The sequence below is a fragment of the Balaenoptera ricei genome, chromosome 17 (genome assembly GCF_028023285.1).
Source record: "Balaenoptera ricei isolate mBalRic1 chromosome 17, mBalRic1.hap2, whole genome shotgun sequence".
In the NCBI taxonomy this organism is placed as follows: domain Eukaryota; kingdom Metazoa; phylum Chordata; class Mammalia; order Artiodactyla; family Balaenopteridae; genus Balaenoptera; species Balaenoptera ricei.
The window spans coordinates 78,216,886-78,238,918 of record NC_082655.1 but is presented as its reverse complement, the minus strand read 5'-3'; the positions used below and the strand labels follow the sequence as shown (position 1 = coordinate 78,238,918).

The following is a 22,033-nucleotide window of genomic DNA, read 5'->3' as shown; positions in this document are numbered from 1 at the left end:
AGCATCAGCACACATAGGAGACTGAAGCCTTTTCATAAACCACGTCAGTGGAAGTCACCTGTTCTAAAATGAATCTGTCGTCTTCCTAGTTTCTCTGCACTTGTCTCCATGTACACATTAGCTCCAAGAGTCGCACCCCATACCTAGTCAGCCCCCAGGAAGTATCTGTCAAATAAGTAAATATGGATATCAAATAAGAGTATTATTGTTATGGGTTCAAAATGTGAGTTCTCAAAATTTCAAAACCAGTTCCATTTCCTCTTTAGCGTCACCTAAATGTTCAGGGTGTCACTTCAAAATGTAAATATTTTTAAAGCCTGTCAAGGTCAAATTCCTGTGTCATCACAGAATCCCTGAGGAAGAGGTTTCGAGCCACCAGCTTTTCTCCCATTGTTGTCACCTTCAGATGAAGGATCTGGAACCACCACCCTTCTGCCTCCAGTTCAGTAGAAATACTAATAAACTGCTAAGTGATTTCTAAAGAATCTTCGGAAGGAATGAAGGAAGAAAAGACACATAAGCCATAATCCAGAATTAACAGTGGTCTCCTGCAGAATGGAGATTATAGTGTATGTCATAGCTGAATAGGTTAGATAGATGATTATTACATTTTCTTATTTAATATATGTTAATATTTCAGAATATTAGTCCCCCAGAGTCCTTCCAATAAAGAACATTGTTTTTTAAAAAGCCCTATTGCCTGTGGCTTAGGTTGCTACAACCCAGAAACCAGGCTCAGGGTCAGACATTTAAGCAGCAGTTCAGTAGATACTTGTTGGGTTAATTAACTAATAATATTTCTTAATCATAAATGTAAACATGAGTTTCTCCGGATAACAGTGCCTACCTTGTATTGAGCAATTACTATATGTCAGACTGCTCTTGACGTCTTCCCTGGGGGATCTCACTCAACCTTCCCAGCAGTCTGAGGGCTAAGTACCACTGTTCTGAGTTGTGGATTTTTTAAAAATTTTTTATTTTTTTTAACTTTTAATTTTATATTGGAGGATAGTTGATTAATAATGTTGTGTTAGTTTCAGGTATACAGCAAAGTGATTCAGTTATATTGTACATACACACGTATCTATTCTTTTTCCAATTCTTTTCCCATTTAGGTGGTTACGTAATATGGAGCAAAGTTCCCTGTGCTATACAGTAGGTCCTTGTATCCATTGTAACCTTGTACAGTAGGTTATCCATTTTAAATATAGCAGTGTTTGTTGTGGATTAATTGAGCGCTTACTACCTGCCAGCTCCCTGGCACGTGCTTTAAACATGTCCTCCCGCGGACTCTGATAGATCTCCTGGGACCTGCCCTCTCTTGACAGGGACTCGGACGAGGTACAGAACTTGCCCAAGCCTACCCTCAGGTTGGCACCATAAGTTCTAGAAGAAGAAGCAGGTCGTGTTTTAGAGATGAAGCCCCAGGAAGCAGGAGACTTTGCCTGTGGGCACGCGCCCCTTTAAGTAAGGTCTCACTTTCCTCCAGAGCGCAGTTGGTTCATCAAATACTCATTGGGCGCCTGGGGCATGGCTGAGATCCGTGCTGGACACGGAGGGCAGTAGCCCAGCTGAGCGGCTGCTGTGGACACAGGCAGGCCGACTGGCTCGTTTCTGTGCCAGAGAAGCTCTGGAGATCAGGTGCTGCAGGACGTGTACCGTGGTGGCAGGTACGAAGTGCTCAGTAGCGAGAAAGCAGCATCCACCGTCACCTTTTCTTACCTGGAGCTCATGCACATTTCACATCAGGTCAAAGGAGACAGGTTAAAGGGGACTGGGTTTGACCCACGTCAGGAAAAGGCGCTGTGACCACACAGATTTACAAAGCAGTCATTTTGCGTGGTCCCCCTCGCCCCGCCCTGCCCTGCCAGTAGGAATGATCTTTTGAATTCTGTTTGGATTTTTTTCTTGTGTGTTTGAACTACACTAACGATCCCTTCCTCTGTCAACAGGCAGTTTGCTGGATTTCCTGAAGAGTGACGAAGGGGGCAAAGTGCTGCTTCCAAAGCTGATTGACTTCTCTGCTCAGGTGAAGTATGAAAAAACCGGCACGCTGTAAATTTGCAAAACCTCCCTGCTTCAGACTCGGGATGGAATTGTACTTCCAGGGAGAAGGCCTTTGCGTTGTGTTTCCCGGTAGCGGTGATAACAAAAAGATCTCCCAAAGGACGTGTCTTTGGAGGCGGCGATGGGTGTTTCCCTTGGAATGTGTGTGTGCATGTATCGAGTGTTGACTTGGACGCCCTTGTCTCTGACCCAGGTCCACCTCTTTATACTTGTATTCATTTCTGCGTGAGAGATAGAAACAGCACGACTGAGCTGATCACTTTGTGTGCATTTTGGAGAAGAACTCCACGGGGTGTAAGCACAGCACCTTCTAAGTGATGCATCTGTGGTGTTTAAGTTACTGATCTAAAGTACTGATGCTTTTAAGTCCTCAGTGTTCCCGAAAACAGAGGAACTGTCTTCCTTCCCTCTCTACCCCCTTTCACTCCTTCTTGTTGGGTGTGTCTTTAGGATTCTGAGAAATACTCATTTATAGCATTTCTAGTACTCGCCTAAAAGTTACAAATTTGTTTAGTTTGGAACCACATGATGTTTTCTGAAGTGTATTTAAGAGAAGAGGGAAGTTACCCAGAAACCCAGCCCTGTGCCTGGCATCGCAAGGAAATGCACATTTGCATGTTGCCAGCTACTGACTTTTCAGGGTTTCGTTGTGTCCGTCAGTCATGTTCAGCGATTTGCTTGTCTCTTGATACTGGTCATGGGTGGTTCATGCTGGGAAGACCACATACCATAAAGCCCAAAGGAGCATGAGAGGTTTCTAGAAGTTCTGGGAAAGGGGGGTCGTTATGGTCTTCATTTCTTATGCCCATTTCTTCCTCAGACCCTCTTTTAAAACTTGGGAAATTGATAAGGCCTTCTTGGGAAGATGAGGCTGAAGGAATGACTTAGTCCACGGGTCAAGCGCTTTGAGGAAGACCCAGAACACATACTGTGCAGCAGAGTGTCGGGGGCAGAGCCGGAGCCCAGTGTCCTCGACTGGAGCTGGTGCCGAGGCTCGGCCACTCGGTAGCCACTGTCAGGAGGGCCTTTGCCTCCGTGGGTCAGTGTATTCGCTTGTCCGAGGCGCGTGGTCATTGCTGCTTCAAGGAGATGTGTCAAGGGTTAAAGTCAAAGCTTGGGTCCCTCTTGGAACCAATGAACGAGGCCCTCCGCTCGCCCTGTTGGATGAGGGCATTGAGAGGGGGTTGTAAAGGCTCCTGAAAGGGAAAGGGGCTGACAGGGGTGTGGAGGAGCGGGGCACGTGGCCTGGAGGCCTGAGTGGTCACCCCCGCCCCAGCCCTAAGGGTCTGATCTGTGCCTACCGTTCTGTAGGGTGGAAATGAGCATGTCGGGGCGTGTACTACACCTGAGTAGGACTTCATCTTGTCATGTGGGCATTTTGTATAGCTTATCTCATAGTACCTTGACATCTTCGGAGGTTTTAAGGTCCAAGTCAAGGCCTCCGTCTCTAGTCTTTAACTTTTAAATTACTCCTCTTACTGCAAAGGTTAACTTTTTCTAACAGAAATGAGGTGGGGGGAAAGGTTGCTTTCTAAACCTCTGTAACTCGCCAAGTCAGTTATCACAGAGCCTGGCACTGACCATGACTTTCAGGTTGTAGGTTCCAGGAGGGGCCGGGTGCAATCAAGGCCACTGCCACTGGTCACCATCCAAGCCAGAGTACCAAAGCCAGCTCACGGGATGGTGCTCTTGCTTACCTGTCTCAGGCTGGCTTTCCCAGCAGTGACCGCCGGGTACAACATCTAGTTCTAAGTGCAGGAGTGTTGAGTGTCCGTGGAGAGGCAGCTGCACTCAGAAAGGCCCTAGCAGGTGGGGTCAGCACGAAACTCATGGTCTTTACAAGGGGATCCGTGTCCTTTCGAGTCCGTCTTTGTTCACGGTGCAAACCTTGCCCAGACTCTTCCCCAGCCCTTCCCTCAAGGGGGAACGCATGAGACCAGCTGCCCCTTACTTATCATCTGTTTCATCTGCTTGTGGCTTTTCTTATTATAATATCGGAGGGGCCTGCACCTCGGCAACGAGGGTGGGACCTGTGCGCCCCGGTCTCAGTCTGAGACCATATACCACACACACCTGCTCCCGTTAACCGTGCCCGCTGCCCCATCCCGCTGGGATACCGCCTGTTCCCTTTATGACTGGCAGTAACCAGCACCCCTCCGTCTTCATGTGCCTTTCTGAAATGATCTCTATACAAAGAAAGTCATCTCTGAATTTTTTCTCCTTTTCCTCTCCATCATGTGCCAGTAATTAACATTGTAGCTTTCCCATAGTGAATAACTCAAGAATAGTAAATATGAATAAAGCTGGCCCAAGGTGATACAGAACAGGGACTTCCCTGGCGTTCCAGTGGTTAAGTCTCCGTGTTTCCAATGCAGGGGGCGTGGGTTCCATCCCTGGTGGGGGAACTAAGATTCCACATGCGTGGTGCGGCAAAAAAAAAAAAAAAAAAAAAAAAAGAAGGGGATACAGGACACCCGGATACCTAATAATCCAGCCTTTCCTACCCCTTTTCTCCACTTGACTATTTAGAGTGGAAATAGGGTAAAGCAGAAGAATTGGTGAGTCCATGTGGTGTTTGAACGCTAACAATTAGTAGCCTGTAAAATACGTTTACACTTTCCTTTTTCCATTTGCATTGTCAATAGCATCAGAGATTTGGGAAACTGAGTGTGCATAAGAAACTGTAGTTAAATACAGCAGGTTTTCACAATGGGAGACTGAGAGTAGAAATAAACCAGTTGACTGACTCCCAGCTCCAGAAGAATAAGGAAACGGGGGAGATGGGAGGGGGGAGGGGTATGTGAGGGGCAGCGCTGGGACTTTTCCCAGACTCTCCTCTGGCCTCTTCTTCCCTCTCCCCACCACCTACTTCCCCATGCTCCTTTCCCCTCCCTATTCTCCCTGAGGGCCCATCGAGACAGGAAGGAGGTGAGGGCACGTGATCGTTCATGTGAGAGCTGATTTCATCACTTCCTGTCTCAGGATGAGTTCTGAAAGGCTCTTCGGAGCCCCAGTATAATCCACACCCCGCAAGCCATGTCTCAGGCCACACCCGCCTTCCTCTTCACTTAATGGAGATTAAGAAATCCCAACTAAATCAGCTCTATCCAGTGCTTTCCTTCTTGTATTAAATGAAGCCATCTTGGCCTTTTTGCGCTGAAGTAGGAAAATGCCCCCTTGGCAAAGAAAGTTTGATAACTTCAGAGCAGAGAGACTTTGCCTAATTCCCTTCCAGCCCTTGCCTCATGTGAGAGAAGAAAAATGAACTTGAAAAGAGGAGGGGGTGAAATCTGTGGGAATTCCCTTCAGCAAAGGCAGAAATGGAATCGTAGACTTGTCAAACGGAGAGGAAAAAGAAGTGGAGAATTCACAGTTGCAATATGGAAGTCAGATGAATCGTGTTGTAATTCAGGCCAGGGAATCAAAGCATTTCTTGGTCTCTGGAGGCAACATCCCTGAGTTATAAAAAGTACCAAAAACGAAATGGACAATTAGGTGTGAGTAAAACTGTAATAAAAACGGGAGAATCAAAGTTGTTGTTATAATCATGGCAGCAAGTAACATTTCTTTAACTCTTTCTAGATAATAAAACACTTCTGGTTCCATCATTAAATTTGAGCCCAACAAGCTTGAAAGCACTTATGTTGTTATTTAATACATTTTACAGATGAGGATACATTTTAATACATTTTACCTTGGACTTGCCCAAGGTTACAGACAAGTGGGTAGAATTACTGGGCTCCATCCTGGTTCCTCTGACTGTAAATAACTGCTTCTTTCCTCTGCACCCCACTGTCATTCCGTGAGCCGAGTTGCCCCTGTGATGATTTTGCACCTGACACTATGCTGACATGCATTTTCCCCTTTTAAGGATTTTGATTATCAGAATTAATAATATATTTAGCATTTTTTCCCCCCAAAATCTCTATTACCAAGATGTAGATTTTTCTATCACAAAGTGATCATGCTCAAGATACAGTTTGCCCCCTAGTGTTAAAGTTTAAGCCACATTTAAGTTGGAAATTGGGAAAGCAAGGCAGGTAGGATACCTCAGTCTACCATCATGTGATTCTCAGCCAGTTTAGTACAAAGGCCTTTGACATCAGAGCTTCTGGGTCCGCCCTCATTACGGTATCTACTGACCAAGAAAACAGCATATAGACTGGGGATCCCTTGTCATAACTCTAAGTTGGAACCCACCAGTCTGTTGGTGGTAAATGGGGTCTGAAGTGTCTGGAGGGGGCTGTTGTGGGGAAGTTTCTGGAGTACTTGCCCATGAGTGGGTCTCCTCATTCTGTCTCTTTGTAAAGAATCTAAAAGATAAGTTAGGATCTCATTGTCCAGCTCAAGGCTCCCCTCCATACCTCCCCCACCCACAAATAATATCATAATGAAGCAACTACGTTATTTTCAAAACCTTTATTGGTATTAACCCCTAATTAACAGTGTCATCACATTTAATCTAGCTAAGCTGGAGGGAGAATCACATCGAAACGCCGGATCGGGTTCAGTGGCACGTGGAACCTCAGGTGACAGGCTTGGTTTGCGTTTCATCCGGGAGGCTGGGTCTCCTCTCCACCTCATATTTGATCTCCCCTCTTTACACGGGAATTCTCATACGTGACTCTAGGGAGGCCCCACGTGCTCGGCTCTTCTTTCAACCACAAGACCCTCCTCCAGGGGAAGCGGCCAGCACTGCAGAGACAGTTAATTCCACAAAATCGTCTGAGCCGGGTCCGCCCTGCTGAGGGGTCACACGGCCATCAGGACACGGTGGTCCCTCGCTGTGTGTCATTGAGGAACCACTGCTTGGAAGCCATTCCCAATGTAAACCGTCTTACAGACACAGTGGTTCTCTCTTTCTACACAATATGAGAAGTATCAGTGTCATTTTGTGAATGGAGCTATTGATGATGTTAATGGTGGAGAAAGCATTGAGCTGAGAGTTGGAAAACCTGCTCCAGCCTGGGGAGAATCATCCCTTTGGCCCCGGGGTCCTCCTCTGTGAGAGGGAGTCACCAGTCAGCTTTCCTGTTGCCTCGGCTCTGATGTTCTACGACTAAGAAAATCTCCTCCTACTTAGAATATCTGTGTCAATTATCACCCAAAAGTTAAAATGAATGCTTCTGAGTATATTCAGAGGATGCTGATATAAGATTTTGACATTGCTCTAAACAAAGGAATATGAATGCATCATACAAATGTAGTACCCAGGTGACAGGCACGTAAATCCTCTATTATCTTTTCTGAATAATGAATTTTATGTCTGAGACTTAAACTTCAGCCATGAAAACTTACAAGATGGACAAATGAAAGTAGAGTTACTGTCAGCATTGAAGAACTGATCATACGCAGCTTCCTTCTGAAAAAGTTGGAAGAATAGGAAGCTGTCATTTTAAAATAGCGTAAAGGGCTTCCCTGGTGGCGCAGTGGTTAAGAATCTGCCTGCCAGTGCAGGGGACACGGGTTCGAGCCCTGGTCCTGGAAGATCCCACATGCCGTGGAGCAACTAAGCCCGTGTGCCACAACTACTGAACCTGTGCTCTAGAGCCCACGAGCCACAACTACTGAGCCTGCAGGCCACAACTACTGAGGCTGTGCTCTAGAGTTCTTGAGCCACAACTAGTGAGCCAGCATGCCACAACTACTGAGCCTGCAAGCCACAACTACTGAAGCCCGCACACCTAGAGCCTGTGCCCCACAACAAGAGAAGCCACCACAACGAGAAGCCTGCGCACTGCAAGGAAGAGAAGCCCCAGCTCGCTGCAACTAGAGAAAGCCCGCGCGCAGCAACGAAGACACAATGCAGCCAAAAATTAATTAATTAATTAAAAAATAAAATAGCGTAAAACAGGAACACTTTTTTTTCTGTTAGGTGGTAGGGGTGTCTGGCATATTTAAGCAGAAGAACCACAACTGGTTGTTTAACATAGCAGAAAAGGCAGAAGAAGTTATTCTTGCTTTAATTTTGACTGGAAACCTTTCTAGCACCAATAGGAAGCTTTCAGCTCATGTCCAGGGGGAGGTGGTGGGACTTCTGGTCTACGTGCCAGCTCTGCCTCTTATCTGGGAATGATTTTATCCAGGCGCGGCAATTTGTGGTCAGCATGCCTATAAGTCACAAAATAATTTCCTCTTCAGATACTCATCTTGGAAGCCTGCAAGGCTAGAATCAAATCAAAGTAGTTTAGGAGCGGGCAGGGCTCATTACCAGCTGCTTATTTTTAAACGTGGACGTGAACGCACTGGAGGGGGGCTGCAGAGTCAATTCAGTTGCTCTTTGTCTTAAGCACGTCGCTCGCACTCCCCGTGCTCCCCTCACCCTGTCGGTACCCCCCCCCTTTTCACCACAGCGTGTGCTGCGCTCAGCCAGGCGTGCGCCAGGGCTGGGGTGAGCAAGGCGCATCCCTGTGTCAGGGAGCTGATGGCTTGCTGCAGGAGGAGGGCAAGTAGCGGGTCGGCGGCGGGCAGCACGCTGGGGCCGTGGCCGGGGCTGAGCGGGCCGCGCTGCGGGCTGCCTTCAGGGCCCGAGGAGCAGCGTGGAACCCAAGCGGGGCGGGAACGGCAGGAGGGGAGGCCTCCTGGGCGGTGAGCCTGGCAGACAGCGTTAGGCCTGCGAGGCTGGGCAGGGGCGGATGTGGGGAGGCGGCTCTGGCTGAGGGAACGTGGTGCGTAAGGGCACAGGAGAGGGGTAACGGGGTGGCAGCAGGGACCCTGAGAGCTAGACACGGACGTTAAGGAAAGCCAGAAGCATTGCCAACCCCTGGGTTCCGCGGGAGGAGCAGTTAAGTGATTTGTAGGTAACCGAAGAGATGTACGTATTGGAGAAAAGGGGAAAATGATTATGCTCAGCAGATGGTCTCTCGGGAGTTTTACTTTACCTTTGAGGAATCCGTGGGTGCTGTTTGCATTTACTGTCACGTGCCCTTGGGCCTCCCCACTGGCCTCTGACCGCCCCCCCCCACCCCCGACCCCGGGCTCGCTGTAGAAACCACAGGTGCTCTGCTCCGAAGGTACTCTGCTGCTGCTGACTTTGGTTTGGTCTGCTGTGTTCTGTAAACCTGAGACCCCGAAAGGTGGAAGGAGGGGGCAGGGGCGTGTCTGCGCTCCATCCAAGCTCGTCTTTAAAGGGAACTCCGTGACGTGGGCAGGAACCGTCCTGGAGCTTTTCCATCAGAGTTAGATTTCTCAGCACCCCGGCCTCCTCCCCACCCCCGTGCCCCCAAACCAAAGAGCACTTTGGCCCGGGAGCCCGAAACCTGAAGAGGCTGAGTCCGGGGAGGACCGACCCTCCCACCCGGAGGCTGCCCCGCGTTGCCCAGGAGGCGGGTGTGGGAGCCCAGCCGCGAACGCGGGCGGGTTGCTCCTCGTCCTGGGCGTGACGGGGGCCCGTGAACGTCTAAGCAGGAAGGCGATGCGCCGAGCTCCCCACGCCCTGCGTTGCCCCGGGCACAGCCGTGCCGCGGAGGGAGCGGGGCTGGAGCCCGGGGTCCCGGGACGGGGGTGGGCCGAACGGAGCCCCGCCCAGCCCAGGTGTGCAGAGGGAAAGCGAGGGCGACGCCCGGCGTCTGGATGGGCGGCCGAGCGCCTGGCCCCGTGGACGCCGGGATTGGGGGGCGCGGGGGTCGGTTTTGCTGTGGGGATTGAAGTGTGGGACACCCAGCTGGACATGTCCCGGGGGGCCAGGGACTTCACTGTGGGGCCTGGGCTTGGAATCGGGGCGCGAGCTGAGAGGCCCCAACTCCTTCCCCGCTGTCACTCTTGACCCAAGTCGAACACTCACAGGATGAATGACCTTGTAGCTGCCTAACTAGCCTTGGGCTTCAGCTCTGCTTCTTCCAGAGCCCGTCTGTCACACAGCAGCCAGAGTGCTGCTCTAAGACCTCTTTTTTTTTTTTTTTAATTTTATTTATTTAGTTTTGGCTGTGTTGGGTCTTCATTGCTGTGTGCGGGCTTTCTCTAGTTGCGGCGAGCGGGGGCTACTCTTCATTGCGGTGCACGGGCTTCTCACTGCGGTGGCTTCTCTTGTTGTGGAGCACGGGCTCTAGGCACACGGCTTCAGTAGTTGTGGTTCGTGGGCTCTAGAGCACAGGCTCAGTAGTTGTGGTGCGTGGGCTCAGTAGTTGTGGCGCACGGGCTTAGTTGTTCCACGGCATGTGGGATCTTCCCAGACCAGGGCTCGAACCCGTGTCCCCTGCATTGGCAGGCGGATTCTTAACCACTGTGTCACCAGGGAAGCCCCTAAGACATAAGTCTTAACTCTCTCTAATCCAGTCTGATATGTCAAACGTCCGTATTTCCTTGCTGTAATTTGTGTTTATTTAATATAGATGAGGTCATGCATCTTTTCCTATATTCCTTCTTTGTTTGCAGTTTATTTTTCTGGGAACTGTTTCTTTAAGCTTTTTACCCATTTTTTGTTATTAGTTCATCATTATCCATCCTTTCTAATTATTCTTTTCATTACACGTTAGGTTTGTACCGTATGTGCTGTTTTGTACATATTGAACTGAATGTTACAGTTTTTCATTTTATTGAAAACTCTCCATAAACATGTATGTACCTATTACAATATAATCTTCTATTCCTGTGACTGTATCGTGATTTCCTTACCATTCCCTGGTAGATGAACATTTGGAGAATCTCTACTTTTTCACTAATGTAAGTAACAATACAAAACATTACTGTGGACAAAGCTTTACTTTCTGCATGTATGTCCTTAGGCCCCAGTAGCCAGATAAGAGATCAGAGTAGGAGTGTTTCTGAGTCACTTGACAGTCACAGCTTGTTTTCAGCGAGCAGAATTGCATGTTTGTGCCCAGTGACTTGTTCCTCAGCTGCAGGTGTGTGGGGCGTACCCAGTCAGGCCACATTCCTCCTCAGAGGCAGCTCTGATCTGGCCATCACAGATCCTCTCTCCTGCAGAAGACTGGACAGAAGTGCCAATGGCTTTTCTCTTGTTTCTCCATCCCTGGCATAAGTTGAGAACGTTCTGCTTCCTTCTTCTCCTTCCAGGGTGATAAGCATGGTTCGTTAGCTGCAGATCAGGGGTGGGTCATCTAAATATTTATTTATTTGGCTGCACCAGGTCTTTGTTGCGGCACGCAGATCTTTAGTTGCAGCATGCGAACTCTTAGTTGCAGCATGCATGCGGGATCTAGTTCCCTGACCAGGGATCATACCCAGGACCCCCTTCATTGGGAGCACTTAGTCTTAGCCACTGGACCACCAGGGATATCCAGGGGTAGGTCAACTAGATGACAGTAGTAGCAGTGAAATTGATGCAGAAGAGGGGAGAGTAAGCAAAGGAGATTTCTAATCTTAGTGTAGGTTCTTGACTGCCCTGTCCTGGGGGTACAGAGTGCGGAGTCCCTTCCCTGACTGGCGGTGGGTGATCCCCGACGGGGCATCCCTTTACAACCTCAGGCAGCCGGTATCAGGGAGCCCCGCCAGCGGATGCAGAGTCTGGGTCCAGCTTCTCCTAAGGGTGGCGGCAGCCACTCAGCAGCGGGGAAGCAGTGTGCCTGAGGCTGCGTTCGGGCGCCTCTGGGCAGCCTCCCACCTCCAGCCCCTCGGCTCTAAGAGAGCAGCCCTTCTGTCAGTTCACCATGATGAACCAGGTCTGGATGTGGGTCTTCTCGCTATGAATAGTAGTGGTACTAATATTAGTCATAGTGATCATTCATCTCCATCATGCACTGAGCAGCCTTGCATTCTCCTTTTCAGTCTCATCTGGACTCTACCAGGTTGATGCTATTCTTATCGCCACTTTGCAGAGTGGAAAACTTGAGATTTTGAGAAGAAACTTGCCCCCGTTTTGTATATAAAATCCAAGATGACCCATTGTAAGTCTCTGATCCACAGTCACAACTGTCCAACTGTCTTCTGAGGCATCATTGGTCTACTTCCTTCTAATCCCTAATTGTGTGTTCACGTCAAGACCGGGTTCATTTGAGGGTAGACTGAGGAGCGGCCCGGGGCGGAAGTGATGCGGGAGGAGCCTTGACCGCTGCCTAGTGTGGTTTGGTCCCCCAGGTGTGCATGGGCGTCCCCATCCAGGGTGCCACCACAAGCTGCCGAAGCGTTTCCTTGGTCGTCAGCACACTGCGCAGGGGTGGGTGATGGGCATTGCCCGCTCTCCCTGTGGCCAACAGCCTTTACCACCTCTGCTCCTGCTTCCCTACAGCTGGAAGCTCCCAGTTTTATTTTTCAATTGTGATAGAATACACATAACATACATTTCATCCATTTTTAAGTGCCCAGTTCGGTGGCATGAAGTACATTCATGTTGTTGTGCGGTCATCACCACCAGCATCTCCAGAACCCTTTTCATCTTGCAGAACTGACACTGTGTACCCATTAACTCCCCATCCTCCCTCCCACCAGCCCTTGGCAACCACCATTCTACTGTCTGTCTCTGTGAATCTGATACTCTAAGTACCTCGTATGAGTGGAATCATACAGTATTTGCCCTTTTGCGACTGGCTTATTTCTCTTAGCATATTGTCCTTAAAGTTCATCGATGTTGTAGCCTGTGTTAGAATTCCATTCCTTTTTATGGCTGAATAATATGCCATTGCTCGCATAGACCAAACATTTTGGTTTTTTTATTCATCCATTGATGGATACTTGAGTTGTTTCCACTTTCTGCTTTTGTGAATAATGCTCCTATGAACAGGGGTGTACAAATATCAGTTAGATATTGTACAAGTGTCTACTTTCAGTTGTTTGGGGTATATACCCAGTGGTGGAATTGATAGGTCACATGGTAATCCGATGTTGAATTTTTTGAGGAACACTCATTCTGGTTTCCACAGTGGCTGCACCGTTTTACATTCCCACCAGCAGTGCACAAGGGTGCTAATTTCTCCACTTCCTCAACAACACTGTTTAGTTTCTGGTTTTTTCTTTTTTGTTTTGTTTGTTTGTTTGTTTCTATAATAGCCATCCTAATGGATGTGAACTGGTCCAATAAGTTTTTGCAAGAGAAAGTCTATCAGAATTAGTTGACAAATGGTTCTTCCTTTGCTGCTAATGAAGGTAAATCTCTTTCATGGAAACTTGCTGGTTTAAATATGGTTATTCAGTGCAGTTTTCTATGTGGAACTCATGCCTCCCTGAGACTCTATGGGGCCTTGCATGCTTTTGGATTGATTGAATTTTGATCCGTCACAAAAACTTCACCAGCCCTAAGTTTGTACGTGTCAAGCTCTGCCCTCATCTTTCAGCTATGAAGGTATTACAGACTGCAGACTTTAACATGGCCACTTTTTAAATGATCTAGTTATTATTTCTCCTTTCTCTCCTTTTTCCTGATGTCAGCTTGCAAACATTCTACTGTTTGTAGCTCTTTTTAAAGGAAGAAGCTAGTATAGATAAATAGTTAAGAGCCCAGGAGGTGGGACCAGCCAGATTTGGATTCAAATCCAAGTCTACCTAGGAAAAATTTTTACTTCTCCGAGACTCAGCTTTCTCATCTTTACTATGAATATTGGCTACTTTCATAGGCTTGTTTTAGGGACTATAAATGCCTGGCAAGATGCCTGGGCAGGGTAAGCAGCCAGTATATGGCAGCTGTCACCATCCTCATCATCATCATTACCATCACCCTTATCATCACCACCATCACCACCATCATCAGTACCATCATCATCATCATCAGTACCACCATCATCACCACCATCATCAGTATCACCACAATCATCACCACCATCACCACCATCATCAGTATCACCCACAATCATCACCACCATCACCACCATCATCAGTATCACCATCATCACCACCATCATCATCATCAAAGCAATAAACTCCACTATTTCTTAGAAGTTTTGCTTGGAAAAGAGGAATAAAGAAGAATATTTTAATAACCCAATAAAGCTAACATACGAGGAAATTTGACCTCCAAACATAGCAAGGAATGAGCTCTATGCCATCCCTTCCTCTATCCAAATTATGGATTAAAGAGTGTAGGGATCCAGTATGGAGGATCAATGAATATTAATAGATAGAAAAGTACATCTATAGAAACTACCACGTACTACAAAACAAATGCTGTCATATTTGGAGTACCGAGGAGGTGTGTTCTCACTTTAAACTCCCTGGTTTTTTTTACATTTTATTTTTGTGTTGTAATTAAATGGTCTTTTTAGGTCAGTTTGGGATTGACCCCAGGGGTGATAGAGAGGACCCTTCAGAGAGGCTTGAGACCCCATCAGAGAGACTGTAGGTTTAACCCATTTGTTTGGTTCCAACTTATTAATATTAGCATTATTATTATTTTGTAAGCTTCCTAAGGCTTTTGAAAGTAATTAATTATTTGAATTCTACTTTCCCCAAGTGTAGGAAGGAAATACGTATCTAAAGAGTGAGGCAAGCAATGCCTAATGGAACAGGTATAGCCACAGGAAACCCAAAATTTAGTCTTTCCTGCTTTCTGGCAGGTTTCTTGTTCAATCTCTCTCACTGCTTGTCTAAGTGACAAATGTTTTCCAGCCGGCCAATTCTAAGACAGATTGGGTTTTCGGTTCCAGTTTCTCATTCAGGCTGGAATTTCCTGGGGCAGATTTTAGCTTTGCTTGAGAGATCACATCGAGTCCCTCAATTAGGTTCCTTTATTCCTTTATTCCCTCCCTCGTCTGACTCACATGTGGGTTCTTCTCATTAAAATTTTAAAAATCACTCACTAAGCAAGATAGCCTGTTACTTGCCCGTTTCTCAGAACAGCGGTAGGAATTCGGGTGAACACAGAACCCTAAAGCAAGACTCACACGGCGAGGTCATCCGTGCAAACACTCCATTGTGTGTCCAGAGCTTCCTTCGTGGTCCTTGGTGACACCTGCGCGGTCCGTGCACTGATCGCATGCATGGGAACAGGCTTGTGGCTCAGAGCCTCAGCCCCGGACGGAGGGAGCCTGCTGGAGGCTGGGGCAGGCTGGGTGGGATGCCGGGCTCACAGCATTGATTGGGTTTCTGGGAAAAACAGAAAAAGATGCGTGACCTCTGTGGCCATTGCTAGCAGGGAAGGTCACTTGCAAGGAGGGTTATTTGAGTCTGCCTTGGTCTGTAAAACTTGATTGAGATTTCTTCTCCAGCATTGTATTCCACATAAAGTAAGTCTGTCTTGTATATACCCAACGGGTATTGGTGTTAGGTATTTCCTGCCCCAAGCATCGCCATCCTGCGAGCCCCAGATGGTCCCTGGCAACTCCCTTCTCAGTAAATGTATTTGAGGACCAGAGAGGAGGGTCCTGGGTTGCCTTCCTCAGGGCAGTGCGGGCAGGGGTGCGTGTAGATGTCTGCGGAGGCCGCTCCCGGGGTCTCCTCCTCATCTGGGGAATGGCAACACAGACTTTCTACTTAAACGTGGATATTGGAGAGGGACTATAACGGAGTATGCTCACCTCAGGTGCTTCTGGAAACTTTGTTCTGATCTAACGTTTCTGACCTCATACCCCAGGAAACATTCATCTGCAAAGCATTTTGCGTTCTGTCGCCACCCTGCCCATCATAAGTGTGTGCATAGGTCAGTGTGCGTGTCGGGGGGTTGGGTAGAAAATGATAGGCAGAGGAAGCAGAAGGATAATGCTTTATGAAATGTTGGGTTCTGAAAACGTCCCAGAAGTTTGTATGTATCTGCGTGGTGTGTATGCCTGTGGGTGGGTGTAAAATCACGTGTGTGGATACTGACGTACTGAAAAATAGACACACACTGGCAACACTGCCATAGAGAGGGAGTGTCCGTGGTGGTCCTCCGAGATGCCCCACCAGCTGGGGGTCTCAGATGCCGGGGACGGACGCCGTGCACCCACCAACTGGTGAGGCTGGGCCTCTTCCCCTCGGAGGCGGCAGTGCCTGTGGGCCCCTGAGGGTGCGTCTGTGGGGGGGTTGTCGCGTCGCCTTCACACCAGCAGTGGGAGAGGCAGGATCCCCAGTATTTGGGGTCAGAGTGTCCTCTGTGGTCACACGTGTGTTTCCAGCCCTTCAGGTCCCTGGCTGGGAAGCTGATTGGCGGGCGCCCGATGGTCACGCCTTTCCTTCTCACAGCACAGTTGAAAGGCCTCCCTGGAGGATGGCCATGGGGCTGGGGGGCGGCTTATTTCGCACCTGACAAGATGAGGTTGGCCTCTCACTCAGAAAGCATCATTTTTTTAAAAAAAACTTATTTATTTATTTTTGGCTGTGTTGGGTCTTCGTTGCTGCGCCCAGGCTTTCTCTAGTTGCGGTGAGCGGGGGCTACTCTTCATTGCGGTGCGCGGGCTTCTCATTGCAGTGGCTTCTCTTGTTGTGGAGCACGGGCTCTAGGCACGCGGGCTTCAGTAGTTGTGGCACGTGGGATCAGTAGCTGTGGCTCGGGGGCTCTAGAGCGCAGGCTCAGTAGTTGCGGCACACGGGTTTAGTTGCTCTGCGGCATGTGGCATCTTCCCGGACCAGGGCTCGAACCCGTGTCCCCTGCCTTGGCAGGCAGATTCTCAACCACTGCGCCACCAGGGAAGCCCAGGATGCATCATTTTTAATATCTCCTCTGTGCCTAGAACTTTCACTGGGTACTAGATGCCTGGGATTTCACCAGAAGCCGCTGTGTTACTGGCTCAGGTTGGGATCCCAGTGGGTCACTCGCTTGCCTAGTAGTTCCTCTCTGTCCTCCCAGGGCAGCAGTGCATGCGTGTACACGCACACATGCACACACACACACACACACACACATAGAAACATCAAACAGAGAACATGTCACCGTATGTTTCCACTGAAGGTACAAAAAGAGGAACTAGGAAATGTACACCCGCCACGCTATTTGGGCTGAAGAGCTCAAGAAATGACAAGCACATGTAACCCTGAATCAGGTAGCTTTAATCCAGGAGTACAGACACATTACTAAAGTTATCTCCTTGTATGATTTTTCTCGTTTTAGGTAATAGGGGTGCTTTTTTACTTCAAATGCCCAGTAGCTTCACACACAGACTCTTTAATACAGAGTTGGAAATTAGCACATGGAGATGAGACATTTTTGGTTCTTCTTTAGTGCTGGCAGGTGGTTTAGAAAGTCAAGGTTTTCTCATGTTTGTGCATCACTGAGCCTGATGCTGGCATGATGCTGGCATGGCCCAAGAGGTAGAGAATCCCCTCAGATGATTTAAAGCTGAAAGATTAAATCAGTTTCCTAAGCCCTCTAAGTAGTGGCCCGGCCCCAGAACCATGATGTGGAGGAAGAGGTTCCGGATTCCCTGCCTCTGAGCCGTAAGGCTGGAGTCCTTCTCCCTTAGTTACAAGAAAAACAGAGGCTCAGGACACACATTCTGAGCTGCTGATGTACTAGGACTAGCCTGCACCCCCGTTATCTGGCCCGCCACCACCCCAGCTTCAGCATGACACCCCCATCTCCCCGCCTGGGCTTTTCCCTTCTGGCTCTGCCCATCTTGCTCCTTCTTTTTCTTCAGCTGAGTTGTTGGGGAATTCCTTTCCCCAGCATTAGGAGGACAACAGTCCATCTACTCGTGATGTTGAGACCGAGATTTCATTCCAATCCGTCTAGAACTTTAAATCCTAAAAGAGCTGAAGTTGAAAAGCATTGGATCTAACGCAGTTCTTCTCCAAGTTCGGTGTGCACACAGGTCACCCAGAGAGCTTGTTAGAATCCGGGTGCTGATCGAATAAATCACGGTCAGAATCAAGCTCCCAGAAGGTGGTAAGGGACAAGGGCCATTCTCCACCCAGACTGCAGGTCACAACCACCTAGGGAGGCCTCACTCCTAGAGATGCAGGTTTAGGTGGTCTAGGATGAGACCCGGGTTAAGATAAGATGCCCAGTACACAGCCAGAGTTAAGAAATACTGGTGTAAGGGTGTAAACTTCATTTAACGGCTAAATGCGCAGAAGGGAAATTGAAGTCACTTCCAAACCATTGCCCTAACCTGTGGTGTGACCCTAGGAAAGTAATTTCCTTTCAGCCCCATCAAATTTCCAAAGGGAAAGACATTTATTGATTTTTTTGCAATATATAGGGTTATTTGAATGAAAGAATATTTTCCTGCTTAATTTTAGCCTGGTTATTTTCATTCTGACAGAGCCTTAACCTCATTCAAGCCAAGAATAGATCATCATCCATCTTATTTCTCTCTTTTGAGTCATAGGGCAAAATGGGCTTTATACCTTCTTTGCTCAGTTTAGCTTCTTCTAGACCAAGAATTCAAAATGGGGCAAGTTGCCCCCAAGGGAGTGAAAATTGGTTCTTGGCAGATGGGAAAATCTTAGGTGTTACGATAGTTTGTGGCCCTCCAGAGCTCAGACCTACCTGACAAAATCTTAACTTCTTTGTATTTAATTTTAAATTTTTAATTTAATTAAAAATTTCTCCTTAGGAGATGATAATGGAAAAAGGTTGAGAAACCCTGTTCTAGACAAAGACAACCCAAACCAAGCTTGTATGTCCTTCCTGAGATGGGTATCCTGAGCTCTGCCTGGGGAAGGTTTGTGGTAGCTTTTCTGAGAGGTGAAATTTGGGCTTAACAACAATGAATTCCAGGAGGAAACTTCAAAAGCATTTTTCTCTCTTCTCAGTTAAATAGTATTCTCTTGATGAAAAATTTGAGTTCCAGAAGCATCTAGTTATGAGCTCTCTTGCTGATGGAACATTCTGGAATGTGATCTGGTGGTCAGACACTCCTGGGTGTCAGTCCTGGCTCTCTCCTTCCCTCCTGGCTTTCAGCAGGTTCTTGTACCTCTTTAAGCTTCATTTGCATGTGTACAATGGAAATAAAACTTACCGGGTAGATTTGTTATTCAGATGAAATGTGAATTGGGTGTAATGGATGTAAAATAGTATCTGGTACATAAAAAGTGCTCCATTAGTGGTGGGAGAAGTAGTGGTTATTAATGTCTAACTATCCATCTATATATCTACCTACCTACCTATCAATCAGCCACCTACCTACCTATCAATCACCCACCTACCTATTACCATCATCATCTAACTAAAATATCTGTGGGCACAAAGCAATCTCCTGAATCAGACTGTGTCCTCACCAAACCTGAGCGACTCCACATAACTCCTTCACAGATCAGCCTTTCTGAGCTAATGGGATTAACGGATATACACTACTATATATAAAGTAGATAAACAACAAGGACCGACTGTAGAGCACAGGGAGCTATACTCAGTACCTTGTAATAACCTGTGATGGAAAAGAACCTGAAAAAGAATACATATATACCTATGTATAACTGAATCACTTTGCTCTACACCTGAAACATTGTAAGTCAACTATAATTTAGTTAAAAAGAAAGTAGGAGGCGAGCGCCCGCCTCTTCCCGGGTCCCCGAGGATGGCTGAGCCTGGGTGGGGGCTGCATTTATGCAACAGCTCTTTCTGCAGTGCTGACAATGGTTAGACTAAGTGGCCTGGAGGAGCAAGGACATATTCGTGCAAGCAAAGCTGATCCTAGATTCCATTAGCCAAAGTGGTCTCCGATTTCTTCCTGCTGTTGCGAAATAGAGAAATAGAGTTGGATTTACTTTAGCCAAAGTAAATACAACAACCAAAAAAAAAAAAAAAAAAAGATTAAGGTTTTAAAAAGAAACAAAGAAACCAAGAAAGAAAAATACATATAGACCAGGAAATAATACTTTTTATATAAGAAGAGAATTGTAGTCTTTTTTGACCTCAAAACCAGCCCTATCTGAAAGCTTTTATTTTGCTCTCATATCTATTGTTTATTCCACTTGGCAAGCGCTGTTGTTTCGAAACTTGGTCTTGGTGAACGCTATTATTATTGTTTGGAATATGAGCCCCTTAAAGCACTCTGACGTGGAAAAGAAAGCCAAACTAAGCTGGGCTTGCTGCAAGTCTGTTATTATTTCAGAGACTCATGTTAAAAAATGCATTCGGGTTTGTGTAAATGCAGAACTCGGGTGAGTGTGATAAAAGCCTTACCCACAAGTTCCCAGGATTGATTGGTTGATTGATTGATTCTTCGTTGCTGCGCCCAGGCTTTCTCTGGTTGTGACGAGCGGGGGCTACTCTTCGTTGCGGTGCGCGGGCTTCTCACTGCGGCGGCTTCTCTTGCTGCGGAGCACGGGCTCTAGGCGCGCGGGCTTCAGTAGTTGCGGCATGTGGACATGTTGGGATCGCGGCCAGCTTCGGCTCTTCCCGGTTCCTGGCCCAGTTTGTCTAGAATCATTGGAATGTTACATACGGGCTCAAGAACAGGAGTGTGCCCTAAGGGGTTTACATTCCTGCGATGCCCAGGTAAACAGGTGAGGAGCAGGGGGCCCTGGGACACACACACTGGAGGAGAAGGAGGGTCAGGGAAGGCCTCTCAGCGGGAGGGCCGTCTCCCCTGAGACCTGCGGATGAACTGCCCCGCGACAGGGGCTGCAGGAGCCAGGATCCTGGAGGGAGGCAGTGGTGGGAGGTGGAGTATGATGGACCAGTCACCCAGGGCCTTGGAAGCAGCGCTAAGGGGTTCAGACGTGGTCTGGAGGCTAGTTTTATGCAGGGAGTGACCTGGGTGGACTTGCCCAAAGGATTAAAGTATTCCTGTCGAGGGATGCTGTGTGAGGCTGGCCCAGCCGTCCAGGCAGGGGCTGGACCCCGAGTCCACTCAGCAGGTGTCGCGTGGCCTGGGTCTTCTCCACTCTACCGGCCCAGCCTGCGCGCCACACACGTTATTCTTGGTCATAGTCAAGGTGTACATTATCAAACTGTCGTTTCTACTAAAGAAGATGCTCAGACCTCTTCTATTCTTTCGGATTTATGATTTTATCTGCTCAAGACTCTTTGGGGGCGAGTCACAGGCGAGCCCCTGGTCTGCCAGGACTTCGGGACTGAGCTGGTGTATTCTCATTATTATATGGCAGATTTTCTGGCCACAGAAATAGCATCTGGCAAATTCCTGCAGCAGAGAGCAAACAACATAGCATCCTGGTAATATTAAAAGCCCAGCACATTTACCAAAGAACTTTCTTCGGCTCTGAGAAGAGGGGAGTGACATGGCTGAAGCTTCCAGTAGATACAAGTGAGAACAGAAAAGATGTAAGGTGCCTTCTCCCTGGTGGTGTTTGCTGTCTGGATGGCAGGACAGCAGTAAGCACCTTAAACAGCATCAAAATAATGGCAAAGCCATGGTCAGGAGGTGCAAATGGTTTTTGTACAAATTGACCATTGATGGTGGGTGTGGAGTGAAATTATCAAGAGGAGTTCAGGGAAGGCCCTCTGGCCAGAAGGAAGCCTAGTGATTGGCCGAGGGGGGAAGCAAGGCGTTCCAGGCGGAGGTCAGGAGAAGCATCCGCCGTAGAAAGGAGCTAAAAAGCTTTTGCTAAGCCACAGGGCCTGGCTGAAACGGCGGCGTTTGACTGAGCCAGGAGGTTGCTGTTGAGGATGGGGTGTGGGAGTACTCAGGTCCCCCACGCTGAGCCGCCTGGAATTCAAGGTAGAATCCGCAGAATACATTCATTCCTGTGTGACACAATCCTAATTAGTTTTCCCTGTAACTGCTCACCAGACACAGCTACTTGGTTCCTCCCTCCTTCCCTCCCTTCCTTCCTTCCTTCCTTCCTTCCTTCCTACCTTTCTTCCTTCCTTCTTGATTCTTATCTTTATAATTTGGTAATGTTTTCCTTAATAATCCTATTTTGATCCCTTAAAAACCCGATTTCCTAGTAAGCGATGAGTAGCAGTTTCACCTCCCCTGTTTTATCATTTTGTCCTTGCTTCTCTCCTGCTGTCAGCTTTCTGTCTGGGTGACTCTCTCTGCTCATCCTGGAGGGACTGTGCAGAGAGAGCTTAGAGCCCGGGTCCTGTGGGCAGTCGACTGACCCGACAGCAAGGATGCCGCTGACCAGGGACAGCCCGTTCTTGACACCCCAATAATGTATTTGTGTTAGCGCGGCACTTCCCTGGCTCTCTTTCCTCGTTTGAAAAACTGGGATACAAACATCTGTGTATCTACATGCAGGAATTTAGTAGGAT

The 22,033-nt window shown here is 48.0% G+C and overlaps 1 protein-coding gene across 4 annotated transcripts in view; it reads left to right on the top strand.

Moving 5' to 3' along the window:
- LYN (LYN proto-oncogene, Src family tyrosine kinase) overlaps positions 1 to 22,033 on the top strand; it is a 109,178-nt gene that overhangs the window by 74,531 nt on the left and 12,614 nt on the right. For all 4 annotated transcript variants that reach the window (XM_059901977.1, XM_059901974.1, XM_059901975.1 and 1 more), the window contains exon 10: positions 1,953 to 2,029. In XM_059901977.1, coding sequence (XP_059757960.1) covers positions 1,953 to 2,029 — 77 coding nt within the window. The remainder of the gene's footprint in view (positions 1 to 1,952; positions 2,030 to 22,033) is intronic.